General features: G+C 44.6%; 1 protein-coding gene across 1 annotated transcript in view; it reads left to right on the forward strand.

Annotated features, from left to right (window-relative positions):
- Window positions 1-15,407, forward strand: part of RASGRF2 (Ras protein specific guanine nucleotide releasing factor 2) — a 199,577-nt gene that overhangs the window by 124,060 nt on the left and 60,110 nt on the right. Inside the window, exon 9 of the mRNA XM_075271044.1 lies at window positions 3,542-3,660. Coding sequence (XP_075127145.1) covers window positions 3,542-3,660 — 119 coding nt within the window. The remainder of the gene's footprint in view (window positions 1-3,541; window positions 3,661-15,407) is intronic.

Here is a 15,407-nt window from a genome sequence, read left to right on the forward strand (position 1 = left end):
ATAACATCTAATTAAAATGATATCATGTATTTAACGTGCAGGAAAGTCTCCTTAATAAAAGGAACATCCATTTTAGTTACAGATTATAACATATGTAGCAAAATTAAATACGGGGTGGAAGGGAGAGGATTTTTTCCTAGTGAGTATAGACATAATGTATGCAGCCCAATGTCTCACAACTAGCATATAATGAGGGCTGCACAGTATGGCAACCATATAGCAGGATGTTACCTGGGGTTTCTGTAGGGTTGCCAGTAAATCAAGTTTATCAATCCTGGAGCATATTCTGCTTTCTGTGGTGTTGTGAGATCTGGAAAACCACTAGGAATTGATATAGAAAATATATGGGAAAATTGTACAACTTTTCACTTTACAAACAATAATATTTCTCTCTCAATATTGGTTGGAAACTGGACAACCCTTTTAAAGGTGGAACCAGCCCAAAGTTAGCATGCTCAACCTCACCTTCTACACACAATGCATCCATTTTTCAATCAATATGGTTGTGTGACCACTTCATGGCCCTACCTGTGGAGTTGGTGCTCTGGACTGGATTTTGAATAAATGCAACAGATTATTTCTGTATTTCCATCATGATATGATTACTATTTTTTTCTATTCACATTCCCAGGCAACACTGTTAGGCCTGGTTCACATCTGCATTTGGTATTCCATTCGGGCAGTCCACATGGGGACCCCTGAATGGAATACCAAATGCATTGACAAGTTGTGAGCAATGAAAGGACACAGACCCCATAGACTATGATGGGGTCCATGTGTTTTGCGCACAATGTCTGCACGAGTCATGCAGAGAGGAAAGTAGTTCATGAAGTACTTTAGTCTCAGCATGATTCATGCGGACACTGTGTCGAAAACAAACGGACCCCATTATAGTCTATGGTATTCGTGTGCTATCATTGCTCACCACTCTTTAAAGAGGACCTTTCACGTCCTCGGGGCACATGTGGTGTAATACACCGCTAGAAAGCTGACAGTGTACTGAAATCGGCTTTCCCGTTCTGTGCCCCCACTGAAAAGCTATTGGTTCCAGTATTGTAGCTCTTCAGTGTCAAAAGGGTGTTACTGACAGTCAGTCAGGAACGCTCTTCCTCACAGTAGTGCTTCATGGTGAGTAGTGAGGAACACCCCTACCAGTCCTCGTCTATGGGCGAGTACTATCAGGAGTAGGAGAGGCGTTCCTCACCATTCAGCGTCATTGCTGGGTGGTAAGGAACCACTCCCTTTAACAGTACAGCGCTATAGACACTACTGTGAGGAAGGGAGCTCCTGACTGACTTTCAGAAATGTCCTTCTGACAGTGAAGAGCTACAGTACCGGCACCGATAGCTCTTCAGCGGGGGCACAGAACGGGAAAGCCGATAGTATGCTAAATTCAGTGCACTGTCGGCTTTCTAGCGGTTCATTACACCACATGTGCCCCGAGGACGTGAAAGGTCCTCTTTAATGCGTTTGGTATTCCTTTCAGGGGTCCCCAAGCGGACTCCCTGAACAGAACACTGAATGCAGATGTGAACGAGGCCTAAGTCCTTGCCACTGAACCCCCGTGATGCCATACAGTAATCAATAGTGAAAGCTTCCTCAACACTGGGAGTATGCCCCCCCCCCACTATCACTAATACTACTATAGATGTATATAAAACTATATAATACATGGCAGCCTCCATCTTGTACGGGTTCACTTTCCTACTTAGGCTAGTCACGTGAAGTGTTTTAAAGTGAATAGAAATCAGGTTTGTGATCTAGATCAGGTAAAACGATTATTTGCCGGGGTCATTGGCTGCCGCACTGGCTCAAGGATAATTCGTTCATCAAGCAAATATAGATGCAATTGCATAATACTGTATGTTACATCAGGGCGAAAAGGGACATTACTGTCAGACTTCAAACAGCATTTACTACATCACTTTTCTACAAGCAGTATATAATATGTATATATAATATGCAATACTTCCATATCAACCTAAAAATACAAGTTTCATAGCATATTGTATGAAAGCCCATCTGGGTTCTGTTTACAAACTCCCTTTAAAGTTTGCCTATGGTTCATATCCATTATAATGGTGTATAGAGGCTATATAATGAATATTGTCCCATGTTTCTGGAACTGAATTTATACATAACTTGATCTTAACCATAGTGGGATTTTATTATTCTCCTACATTCTTTAGACTTATTTGAGCAATCCGTACTTTGCTTTAAAAGAACGGATCAGTTCAGCATTTGGACAATTCCCAGAACTCCTGCTGCGCTACTTTTAGAACACACATACGTAGTTGTCACAGCTTATGTGTAACCTTAGTAATTTGGCAGTATATAATAGAGCCATCTGCTGACTTTTAGTCTAGGCATTGGAAGGTGTGGTTAACTGCAGACTAATACTGCAAGTAAGGATGAGATTTGTGGTATTAAATATAGGTTGTAATACACATTCACATTCTTATTGGCTGATTTCCTTTTCATATTTATATATAAATTATACATTTATTCCCAAGTGATGAGAAGATCTTCTTCCACCTAGGGAATGTTTATGGGAACAGATTTTGCTGCAACAATAACCCATAGCTTTGTAGGGTATTGCAGTGCACTCCCTTTAAATAGCTGATCAATGGGGTGTGGAGACTAAGACCCCACTGATCTGATATTGGGGATAGGCCATCAGTTTTGTGGACCCATAAAATCTTTTAAAAGTTAACAAGTTGGTTACACCATTCTGCTCTGACTGCAACCAGCTTAACTTAGTGTTTGAGCTGATGATCCTATTGAACTACAGTATGTTCGCCTCTAGAGCACTGCAGCCGGAAGACTTAGGTTTACCGCGGACTCGCAGCCACTGTTATGTGCTGGGATACAGGAGAAGGGTTTGTTGGGAGGCTCCCCTTGCCCCCCATTGACAAGTCTAATAGACACCTATCAATCATCATGAGACGGGTAGGATCTTACAACATATAACCCATTTCTGAGATCAATAGAAAAATTATGGATAGCTGAGTTGTAGTAGTCCGGCACATCCACAAGGCAGTATATGGAATTTTCCGTGTTTGAGTCCATACACTGTATAGTATTGGTGGAAGTGCCCACTAATATGATACTGATGACCTGTCTTTGAGTCAATAAAACCCAGAATATCCCTTTTAAAATGTGCATGTTTATAAGGAAGAAATAATTGTAAACTAAAGGAACAGATTTATTTTTTTTCTTATACGGTTCATACTAGTGTTGGTTCTCTGATGTTCAGATCCATTGGTGGAGTCAAACAACAGATAAACGGAACGCTAAATTGGTTGCACAGGGGGCCCAGTGGCCCCCATTGATTATAATGGGGAGTGTCAGGTGTCCCATCATTTTTAGACTGAAACCATTGTAGATAAAAACCATCCGTGCAGGATTTTTTCCTCTATTGGTTTTTCAGTGGACACTGTGATATAGACTACAGCAAAGATGTGAATGTACCTTTAGGAGTATTCTGTCCTGGATGTAGATGAATTGACAAGTAATTTGTTTTTTGCATTGTGCTCTACAGGGTAATGCATGATGAAGTCAGTGACACCGAAAACATTCGAAAAAATCTGTCTATTGAAAGGATGATTGTGGAGGGCTGCGATATATTACTAGACACAAGTCAAACATTTGTACGCCAAGGTAAGTTTTATTGTACTTATACTCCTTAAGGGGACTAGTTGGTATGCAGATGTATTGGCAATGTGCTCTATACAGACTGTGGTCTTGTACTTTGATATACCAATGCTCCTAGCTGGTCCATCTAGGAGAAGATGGGAATGTGAAAGACTACAAAAAGAAAGTGAGATACTATTTCCTTCTCTAGTAGTATAAAATAGCATCTATCATAGACTAGTAAGCATAGGGCACAGTAGACTGCAAAGCTAGTCGCCATTTTGCAAAAATTAACATAGGGCTGGAAGTTGGAAGAGAAGCACCAGAAATATATATACACTCACCGGCCACTTTATTAGGTACACCATGCTAGTAATGGGTTGGACCCTATGCTGTTACAGCAGGGGTATTGCTGAAGTAATGATTCTTGTTCATATTGTATCATTCATTCTTGGTTGTTTGACTTTCATACAGTGTTTTTACATATATTGTGCAATGCTGGTGCATAGACATTGATATTGTGTGCAGGGCTCTTTAAGTAGTTTTCTCCCATAATTCTCTGTTTCTGTTACTCCTCCCTTCTTGTTGCATCTTCTTCCTGGATATGTGTTATTCAGTCTGTAACCACTGAGCAACCATCTTGTAGAACTGAGAAAGGAATTGTGTTTTGACCGTATGGCATATCATCTCTCAAGGTAAAGACAAATAAACTACCTGAAGCAACTCCATTGCATCTCTCCACATGCAACCTGGGAACGCAGGGAATGAAATGTCAGCGCGTTCTGCTATCTGCCATTAGCTTACATACGGGAATTACAATCTCACATCTTCAGAGATTTCTCTAACATGCATCTGTGGCAGAACAGTCAAAACACAACTTTCTAGTTAAAACAAGCTATATCTGCAGCTCCTGCAGGATCTACAGACAGCCTGCAAGCAAGCACAGTGAGAATACAGCATAATCTGCAGCACGCCACACAGCCTGCAGGTGAGCTCAAAGCTGTCCTCCATCTTGAGCACATGTTCTCCTCACCACAGTGAAATAAGGGGCAGCGCCATCTTTATTGACATTTTCCACACAAAGGCACCATGTCCACAAGGAGCTATGTGGATTCCCCTGTCACTGCATCTGGGACAGTGCATCCTGCTATCAGGGACTCAGATGTGCAGGAAACAGACTCCATGTTTCAGGATGTACAAATTGAGCGATTAAAACGTGTCAGTAAACCCACGCAAAAGATTAGAGAGAACTTTGAAATAACTAAAGAAGAGTTCTGTGATAATCTTGATGAATTATGGCGAAGAACTGAACACTATATAGCAGCGCTCTCACGCCATGACAGTGACGCAGCAAAATTGGTCACCACACTAAACCGCTTATCTGCCGCCTATGAACGCCATCAGCGACTGTCTGCAAAATACGTCACATTCCTGAGTAACGCTGATTTTGATGATGCTATAGCAGAGCTAACTGAGAGGGAGAACCTATTCCAAACGAAAGATGCCGCAGTGAAAAACGCCAGAGATAAGGCAGAACTCCGCATCGCACACCTACAAGAAGTAAGGTCCCATCGGTCTACTTCATCCAAACATACGCTGTCATCCTCCAGATCCTCTCGTTCCAGAAGGTCAGCATTACACGATAAGCTTATTGAGATCCGTGCTGACGCAGAGGAGGCCAGTGTCAGACGGTCCTTTGCTGAGAAGGAAGCAGAAATGGCGCAAAGGCAAGCAGAGGCAAAAGCTGAAATGGCGAAGAAGGAAGCAGAGACAGAAGCTCAACTAAAAATTCTCCAAATGGAAAGGGAGGAAGCAGCTGCCTTAGCCAAGCTAAAGGTTCTTGAACAAGCATTAGATCAAGACGCCGACCTAGACTGCTCCATCCCTGCAGAAGTGGAAGACCCAGCTGACCGCACTGCCAATTATGTGCTGAAGCAATCATCTCCTGCACCGCCTGCTAAGTTACATGCACCAGCACCACTCCAAACCGACTACATGGCTGTGAAGCATCAGATGATGCCACCTATCCAGAGCAAGGTAATTTCCAGCATCACACATGCAGATCCTCCAGAAACTAAACCACAGCTCAACCCTTATGCTACATCATTTCACCCCGATTCATCTCGGCCCCATATGCCAGAGAATTTATACGTCCCAGGGATATCACAAGTTAATCTGGTGACACAAGGTGGGAGATCAGACATGTCGGACTTTGCCAGATATATGATACGCAGGGAGCTGATAAACAATAGTCTCTCAAAGTTCGATGACCATGCTGAGAATTATAGAGCCTGGAAATCCACCTTTGAAGCAGTGATCAGTGATCTTAACCTCACTGCCAAAGAAAAACTTGACTTGCTTGTTAACTGGTTAGGCCCAGATTCTGCAGAACGTATAAAGACATTGAGAGCAGTTCATGTGGGCCACTCAGAGGAAGGTCTTGCTGCGGCATGGGAGAGACTTGAACAGACTTATGGCAGTTCTGAAGCTATAGAAAGTGCCTTATTTAAGAGACTTCATATGTTCCCAAAAATCACCAACAAGGACAACCGCAAGCTTCAAGATCTGAGCGACCTACTAAAGGAATTAGAGTTAGCCAAAATGGACCCACGTCTGTCAGGTCTGAGTTACCTTGACACATCTCATGGTGTTAATCCAGTGGTATCCAAACTACCATATGGCATGCAAGAAAAATGGGCCGACCTAGGTTCCAGATACAAAAGAGACCACAATGTGTCCTTCCCTCCTTTCTCTTATTTTTCCAGATTTATCAGTGACCAAGCTCGGAAAAAGAATGATCCCAGCTTTGACTTCACAGAATCCTCTCTACCAGCTTCATCATCATGTTCAAGGTATGAAACAAGCAAACGTAGAGACTTAAGGGGAACAGTATCTGTTAGGAAGACAGACGTTCCAATCGCTGCACTCTGCACCACCAAACAGGACACTCCTGTCCTTAAAGATAAAGACCCTAATAGTACGTGCCCTATCCACAAAAGGCCTCATCCCCTGAAAGAGTGTAGAGGACTTAGGGCAAAGACTTTGCAAGAACGCAGAGACATGCTCAAGGAGCTAGGAGTGTGTTACAAGTGTTGTGCTTCTTCAAAACATTTTGCTAAGGACTGTAAGGCTGTCATCAAGTGTACTGAATGCAGTAGCGACAAACATGTCGCAGCCATGCATCCTACTTCTTCATCTGACAACTCACATCCTCAAGCAGCATCTAAAGCCGTCACTGCGCATGGCGGGGAGCCATCGGCTCAAGTTTCAGCTACTACCACTGTCTCCTCCTCCTGCATGGAAGTATGTGGCAAGGATAATGGTCCCAAGTGCTGTGCCAAGGTGTGCTTGGTGAATGTCTACCCAGAAGGGCAATCTGAAAAGGCCATAAGGATGTATGCCATAATAGATGAACAAAGCAACAGGTCTCTAGCAAAGCCTAAGTTCTTCGAGATCTTCGGTATAGAAGGAGAAGCAATACCATACACTCTTAACACTTGTTCTGGTCGCATAGAGACTTCTGGCAGGAGAGCCACTGGATACGTTATCTCTCCAATTAACAGGAATATTCACATATCCCTACCAACGTTAATTGAATGTGACCAGATGCCTGATGATAGGGAAGAAATTCCTACGCCGGAAGCTGCATATCATCATTCCCACTTGAGACACCTGGCTAAGGAGATTCCTCCTATGGATGTGAATGCGGACATCCTGCTCTTGCTCGGAAGAGACATTCTCAGAGTACATAAGGTACGTCAACAATGCAATGGTCCACATGATGCCCCATATGCACAAAGACTTGACTTAGGTTGGGTAATCATTGGCAATGTATGTCAGGATAAGAGTCTCATGTCATCTCAAGTGAACTCCTTTAAAACCTTTGTGCTCAACAATGGACGCACAACCTACTTTAAGCCATGCCTTCATCACTATGAGGCAAAGGAACATCTTCCTAACTTAAAAAGGGCACCAGACATCGTCCCTACACCTTATGACGACTTAGGAGCCACAGTGTTTCACATAACACAAGACGACAACAGAGTAGCTTTATCCATGGAAGATAAAGACTTTATCAAAATAATGGACAGTGAATGCTTCAAAGATCAATCTAACCATTGGGTTGCACCTTTACCCTTTCGGACTGGGAGGGCCAGACTTCCTGACAACCGGGAACAAGCATTATCGAGATTCATCTCCTTGCAACGTACGCTGAGAAACAAGCCTGAGATGAAAGATCACTTTGTGGCATTCATGGAAAGGATATTCCGTAACAATCACGCAGAGCCAGCTCCACCTCTGCAAGAGCATGAAGAATGCTGGTATCTTCCTTCTTTTGGAGTATATCACCCACGAAAACCCAAGCAGATCAGGGTGGTATTCGACTCAAGTGCCAAACATCATGGCGTATCTCTGAATGACGTTCTCCTCACGGGTCCAAACCTGACCAACAACCTGGTAGGGGTGCTAATGAGATTCAGAAAGGAGCCAGTTGCCATTACAGCTGACATTGAGCAAATGTTCCATTGTTTTATTGTACGAGAAGACCACCGGAATTACCTGAGGTTTCTGTGGCACAGAGACAGTGATACCAACAAGGAAATGATTGAATACCGCATGAGAGTGCACGTGTTCGGCAACAGTCCTTCACCTGCGGTTGCAACATATGGCCTACGAAGGACTGCTTCTGATGGTGAATCAGAATTTGGAAAGGATGCCCGTCACTTTGTCGAAAAAGACTTCTACGTGGACGACGCACTCAAGTCCTTGCCCACTGCTGAGGAAGCCATAGACTTGCTGAGAAGGACTCAAGGTATGCTGTCCAGAGCCTGTCTGAGGTTGCATAAAATAGCCTCCAACAGTATTGCTGTCATGAAAGCTTTCCAGCCCAGCGATCATGCCACAGAATTCAGAGACTTAAACCTAGGCATAGACGATCCTCCGGTGCAGAGAAGTCTGGGTTTGAGATGGGACTTGTTAAACGATTCTCTTGGCTTCCAGGTTAATTGTGCAGACAAGCCGTTCACTAAGCGTGGAGTTCTCTCAGTGGTGAATAGCCTGTATGATCCACTGGGATTTGTAGCACCATTGACTGTACAGGGCAAATTCCTACTTAGGCAGCTCTCAGAGACGATTGAGGACTGGGATGCTCCACTGCCACATGACAAGCAGCCAAAGTGGGAGTCCTGGAAAGAATCCCTACATGCCTTGGACAGAACTCACATACCACGTTGCTACACTCCAGCATCTCTCACCACAAGCCAGAGAAGGGAAGTCCACATATTCTCGGATGCATCGACTGAGGCTATCGCAGCTGTTGCCTACTTGAAGGTAATCGACAACCGCACTAAAGCTCATGTTGGATTTCTGTTTGGGAAAGCTAAACTAGCCCCTAAACCTGAACATACGATCCCGAGGCTTGAACTTTGTGGCGCTGTACTGGCTGTAGAGATCGCAGATTTTATACAGTATGAGCTGGACATTCATGTGGACGATGTTCAATTCTATACAGACAGCAAGGTTGTCCTGGGTTACATAAACAACCAGACAAAACGCTTCTACGTCTATGTTAGTAACCGCGTTGAAAGGATTAGGAAATCCTCTAAACCTGAGCAGTGGCACTATGTTCCATCTCATCTCAACCCTGCAGATTGTGCCACCAGACCATCATCGGTCAGTGCCTTTGCTAAATCCTCTTGGTTAACAGGTCCAGAATTCTTGCTGAACGAAGGAAAAGAAACATCTGGTCAAGACGTCTTCAATCTTCAAGATCCTGACAACGATCCTGAGATTCGTCCTGAAGTGAGTACCCTCATCACCAGGTCTGTAAGGAGGTCCGGCCTGGACTGTCACCGCTTTGAACGCTTTTCTAGATGGCTGAAGCTTGTACGCACCATCGCAAGGTTAGTTCACATTGCACAGTGTTTTCACACCAAGAACGATAACTCTGAATGTCATGGTTGGCACATCTGTCACAAGCCCCTCTCTGCAGAAGATATTACACTAAGTGAGAAGTTAGTGATACGTAATGTACAGCAGAGTGCCTTTCACATGGAACTGAAATGTCTCCGTGACAAACTGGACATTCCTAAAAACAGCCCTATTGTCAACTTAAAGCCAGTGATTGACGAACATGGTATGCTAAGGGTAGGTGGTCGCCTGAACAAGGCCGAGTTAGAGACATTTGAAAAGAATCCTCTCATTATTCCTGCTCACCACCATGTTACTACATTGCTCATACGGCATTATCATGAGAAAGTCAAGCATCAGGGCAGACATTTCACTGAGGGAGCTTTAAGAGCTGCAGGCCTGTGGATAGTAGGTGCAAAAAGGCAGATTGCTCGATTAATTCACTACTGTGTGCTATGTCGCAAGTCTAGAGGAAAGTTGCAGCAACAGCAAATGTCTGACTTGCCAGCTGACAGGACCAGCACTGAGCCACCATTTACCTACGTTGGTCTGGATGTTTTTGGGCCATGGACAGTCTCTGCTCGTAGAACCAGAGGTGGTCATGCTGAGAGCAAACGATGGGCAGTGTTATTTACATGCATGAGTGTACGCGCCATACACATTGAAGTTATAGAATCCATGGACACTTCGAGTTTTATCAATGCTTTAAGACGTTTTCTTGCCATCAGAGGACCAGTAAAACAATTGAGATCCGACTGTGGAACCAACTTCACAGGAGCTTGCAGAGAACTGCAAATCAACTCTGAGCCAGTTCAGAACTACTTGGCCGACAATGGTTGTACATGGATCTTTAACCCTCCTCATGCATCTCATATGGGCGGATCATGGGAAAGGATGATAGGCATTACCCGTAAAATACTGGACTGTATGCTTATGGACTCAAACTCCTCTAGGCTCACCCATGAGACTTTAACTACCTTCCTAACCGAGGTCTCCGCTATTGTCAATTCTAGACCTCTTGTTCCCGTATCTGTGGACCCGGATTCTCCTGCTATTCTTACTCCAGCGACTCTCCTCACTCAGAAGCTCGGATCTGTTCCTAGTCCACCTGAAGAACTTTCATCTGGAAACATCTATCGGAAACAGTGGAAACACGTTCAGCATCTGGCCAATTGCTTCTGGAGCAGATGGAAAAAGGAGTATTTGGCTCTTCTTCAAGGACGAAGAAAGTGGCAGCAGGTTAAACCTAACTTACAGGTGGGAGATGTCGTTTTGATGAAGGACCAGAAAGTGGAAAGAAATGCATGGCCTATGGGACTCATCTCAAAAATCTTTCCCAGCGAGGATGGTAGAGTCCGTAAGGTGGAAGTAACCATCACACGACAAGGTGACTCCAAGACATTCATCAGACCTGTATCTGAGACTGTCCTCCTGTTACCTGTCGAGGAATGAGTCAAGCAAAGAACATTGCAAGTACATTGACTCAGTTGACTCGTCACTGGACTATCCCAGGAACAGCGATATACCGTGCATTTGACGCATTCAATATTTTCAACTGTTCCTGAATACATGTTCACAGTTATTGTTATTTTTCCTTGTTTTTGCATTTTGTCTTTCAGGGTTCCAGAATATACCAGATGGACATTTATGTTAAGTAGTGAAATCCAAGGATTTCAGACGGGGAGTATGCTGTTACAGCAGGGGTATTGCTGAAGTAATGATTCTTGTTCATATTGTATCATTCATTCTTGGTTGTTTGACTTTCATACAGTGTTTTTACATATATTGTGCAATGCTGGTGCATAGACATTGATATTGTGTGCAGGGCTCTTTAAGTAGTTTTCTCCCATAATTCTCTGTTTCTGTTACTCCTCCCTTCTTGTTGCATCTTCTTCCTGGATATGTGTTATTCAGTCTGTAACCACTGAGCAACCATCTTGTAGAACTGAGAAAGGAATTGTGTTTTGACCGTATGGCATATCATCTCTCAAGGTAAAGACAAATAAACTACCTGAAGCAACTCCATTGCATCTCTCCACATGCAACCTGGGAACGCAGGGAATGAAATGTCAGCGCGTTCTGCTATCTGCCATTAGCTTACATACGGGAATTACAATCTCACATCTTCAGAGATTTCTCTAACATGCATCTGTGGCAGAATAGACCCCCTTTTGCCTTCAGAACTGCCTCAATTCTTCGTACTATGGGAAGAATATGCAAATCCGCCTTCCATGATGTAATTAGGAAGACAGTTGCTGCCTCATTGTTGCAAACCAATAGAGGGCGCTCACTGGAATGTGCAAGCCTGTCTTAAGACAGGATTCCAGTGAAATAACCCAATAATGGCTGCTCCCTTTAGCCTCATGCCCGACCTTCCAAGAGGCCTTTGTTTAGCAATGACGCTGGGATTATTACCAGGTTATAGTCTCTCAATCGAGGACAGCTGTTTCGATCTGGTTGGATCTCATCAGCCCGATGTAGAGAGGACTATAACCTGGTAGAGGTGAGAGGCTTAGACAGGGTTCGGGGGATATTGTCACTCCTTAGGGAGAGACCACCATATAGGTGTGTGGAGACTTGTTAAGCCTTTAGCACTCCACTTTGCAAGGAACTATGGGAAGAATATGCAAATCCGCCTTCCATGATGTAATTAGGAAGACAGTTGCTGCCTCATTGTTGCAAACCAATAGAGGGCGCTCACTGGAATGTGCAAGCCTGTCTTAAGACAGGATTCCAGTGAAATAACCCAATAATGGCTGCTCCCTTTAGCCTCATGCCCGACCTTCCAAGAGGCCTTTGTTTAGCAATGACGCTGGGATTATTACCAGGTTATAGTCTCTCAATCGAGGACAGCTGTTTCGATCTGGTTGGATCTCATCAGCCCGATGTAGAGAGGACTATAACCTGGTAGAGGTGAGAGGCTTAGACAGGGTTCGGGGGATATTGTCACTCCTTAGGGAGAGACCACCATATAGGTGTGTGGAGACTTGTTAAGCCTTTAGCACTCCACTTTGCAAGGAACTATGGGAAGAATATGCAAATCCGCCTTCCATGATGTAATTAGGAAGACAGTTGCTGCCTCATTGTTGCAAACCAATAGAGGGCGCTCACTGGAATGTGCAAGCCTGTCTTAAGACAGGATTCCAGTGAAATAACCCAATAATGGCTGCTCCCTTTAGCCTCATGCCCGACCTTCCAAGAGGCCTTTGTTTAGCAATGACGCTGGGATTATTACCAGGTTATAGTCTCTCAATCGAGGACAGCTGTTTCGATCTGGTTGGCTCTCATCAGCCCGATGTAGAGAGGACTATAACCTGGTAGAGGTGAGAGGCTTAGACAGGGTTCGGGGGATATTGTCACTCCTTAGGGAGAGACCACCATATAGGTGTGTGGAGACTTGTTAAGCCTTTAGCACTCCACTTTGCAAGGAACTATGGGAAGAATATGCAAATCCGCCTTCCATGATGTAATTAGGAAGACAGTTGCTGCCTCATTGTTGCAATTCTTCGTGGCATAGATTCAACAAGGTGCTGGAAGCATTCCTCAGAGATTTTGGTCCATATTGACATGATGGCATCACACAGTTGCCGCAGATTTCTCGGCTGCACATCCATGATGCGAATCTCCCGTTCCACCACATCCCAAAGATGCTCTATTGGATTGAGATCTGGTGACTGTGGAGGCCATTGGAGTACAGTGAACTCATTGTCATGTTCAAGAAACCAGTCTGAGATGATTCCAGCTTTATGACATGGCGCATTATCCTGCTGAAAGTAGCCACCAGATGTTGGGTACATTGTGGTCATAAAGGGATGGACATGGTCAGCAACAATACTCAGGTAGATTTTGGCATTGCAACGATGCTCAATTGGTACCAAGGGGCCCAAAGAGTGCCAAGAAAATATTCCCCACACCATGACACCACCACCACCAGCCTGAACCGTTGATACAAGGCAGGATGGATCCATGCTTTCATGTTGTTGACGCCAAATTCTGACCCTACCATCCGAATGTTGCAGCAGAAATCGAGACTCATCAGACCAGGCAACGTTTTTCCAATCTTCAATTGTCCAATTTCGATGAGCTTGTGCAAATTGTAGCCTCAGTTTCCTGTTCTTAGCTGAAAGGAGTGGCACCCGGTGTGGTCTTCTGCTGCTGTAGCCCATCTGCCTCAAAGTTCGACGTACTGTGCGTTCAGAGATGCTCTTCTGGCTACCTTGGTTGTAACGGGTGGCTATTTGAGTCACTGTTGCCTTTCTATCAGCTCGAACCAGTCTGGCCATTCTCCTCTGACCTCTGGCATCAACAACGCATTTCCGCCCACAGAACTGCCACTCACTGGCTGTTTTTTCTTTTTCGGACCATTCTCTGTAAACCCTAGAGATGGTTGTGCGTGAAAATCCCAGTAGATCAGCAGTTTCTGAAATACTCAGACCAGCCCTTCTGGCACCAACAACCATGCCACGTTCAAAGGCACTCAAATCACCTTTCTTCCCCATACTGATGCTCGGTTTGAACTGCAGGAGATTGTCTTGACCATGTCTACATGCCTAAATGCACTGAGTTGCCACCATGTGATTGGCTGATTAGAAATTAAGTGTTAACGAGCAGTTGGACAGGTGTACCTAATAAAGTGGCCGGTGAGTGTATGTAAAAGGATGGTGCCGGCATTATAACATTGCATTATGCATTTACTGTGAAACCTTTATTGTAAACTAGAAGGTTACATTAAAGACCACTTGCTGATCAGTGTGGGTCCGAGTGCTCAGACCCCCCCAACAGTCATGAGAATGGTAGTCTTATTCCCCTGTCCAAATGGAGAAGCAGGTGAAGTACGCACAGAGCCACTACATTTATTCTCTTTATTATCATAGGCAGTCCTGGAGATGTGAAACGAGCAGGAAAATATGTGTGACCTGGTGTACAAGGGACCCCGTTCTTGTGAACAGTGGTCTGACCTCCACCAATCAGCAAGTTGTCCCCTAGCCTGTGTATAGGGGGGTAACTGGAGTAACATGAATACCACTTTAAATGAACATAGCTAAACACGATAAATTCCAGATTATACTATTGCCAATAGCGATCACTTTATCACTCCAGATATTGTTAATGCTGGAAAATCCATTGTTCTAATGGTTGTCTTATATATATGATAAATATAGCTGTGGTTTGTATAGAATTCATTGGATAAGAGCGGCTTTTAACCTTGCTGAAAGAAATTGCTAGCTCTTCTACAGGTAGCCACATTGCACTACAGTGGTCAGCTTATTTTCCAAATAGCCTCTGCCAGCAACTTCGCCTGCGGGTTGTTGGAGTGGATGATCCACCTATATTCAGCAAATTGCTGCCGTCGATGGTTTGCCTGCTCCGGCATTTTGGCAGCTCTTAGGCTGTATTCACACAGAGTAAAGCCAGGCGTTTTTTGTGTGCTTTTTGCACATAGCGCCGCGTTAACGCCGCGTAGCGCCATGTTAACGCCTGTCAACGCCACCGCAAAATAGCGCGGCGTTAACGCGGCGCTACGCGGTGTTAACGCGGCGCTATGTGCAAAAAGCACACAAAAAACGCCTGGCGTTACTCTGTGTGAATACAGCCTTAAGCTGTTCTGCTGCTGAACTTGTTCCTCGTACCGTGGCTGTGATTGTTCCAGCATCTCAGCAGCTCGCTGGGACACCATATAATGAGCGTGTTGGTGTTGCTGATCCACCTGCTCCGGCGTTTCGACAGCTGGCTTGCCGCTGAATGCATTCCTCGCGCTGTGCCCAGGATTGTTCCAGCATCTCAGCAGCTCACTGGGACACCATATAATGAGTGTGTTGTTGGCGTTGATGATCCGCATGCTCCGGCGTTTTGGCAGCTCTCAA

The sequence above is a fragment of the Leptodactylus fuscus genome, chromosome 1 (genome assembly GCF_031893055.1).
Source record: "Leptodactylus fuscus isolate aLepFus1 chromosome 1, aLepFus1.hap2, whole genome shotgun sequence".
Lineage (NCBI taxonomy): Eukaryota > Metazoa > Chordata > Amphibia > Anura > Leptodactylidae > Leptodactylus > Leptodactylus fuscus.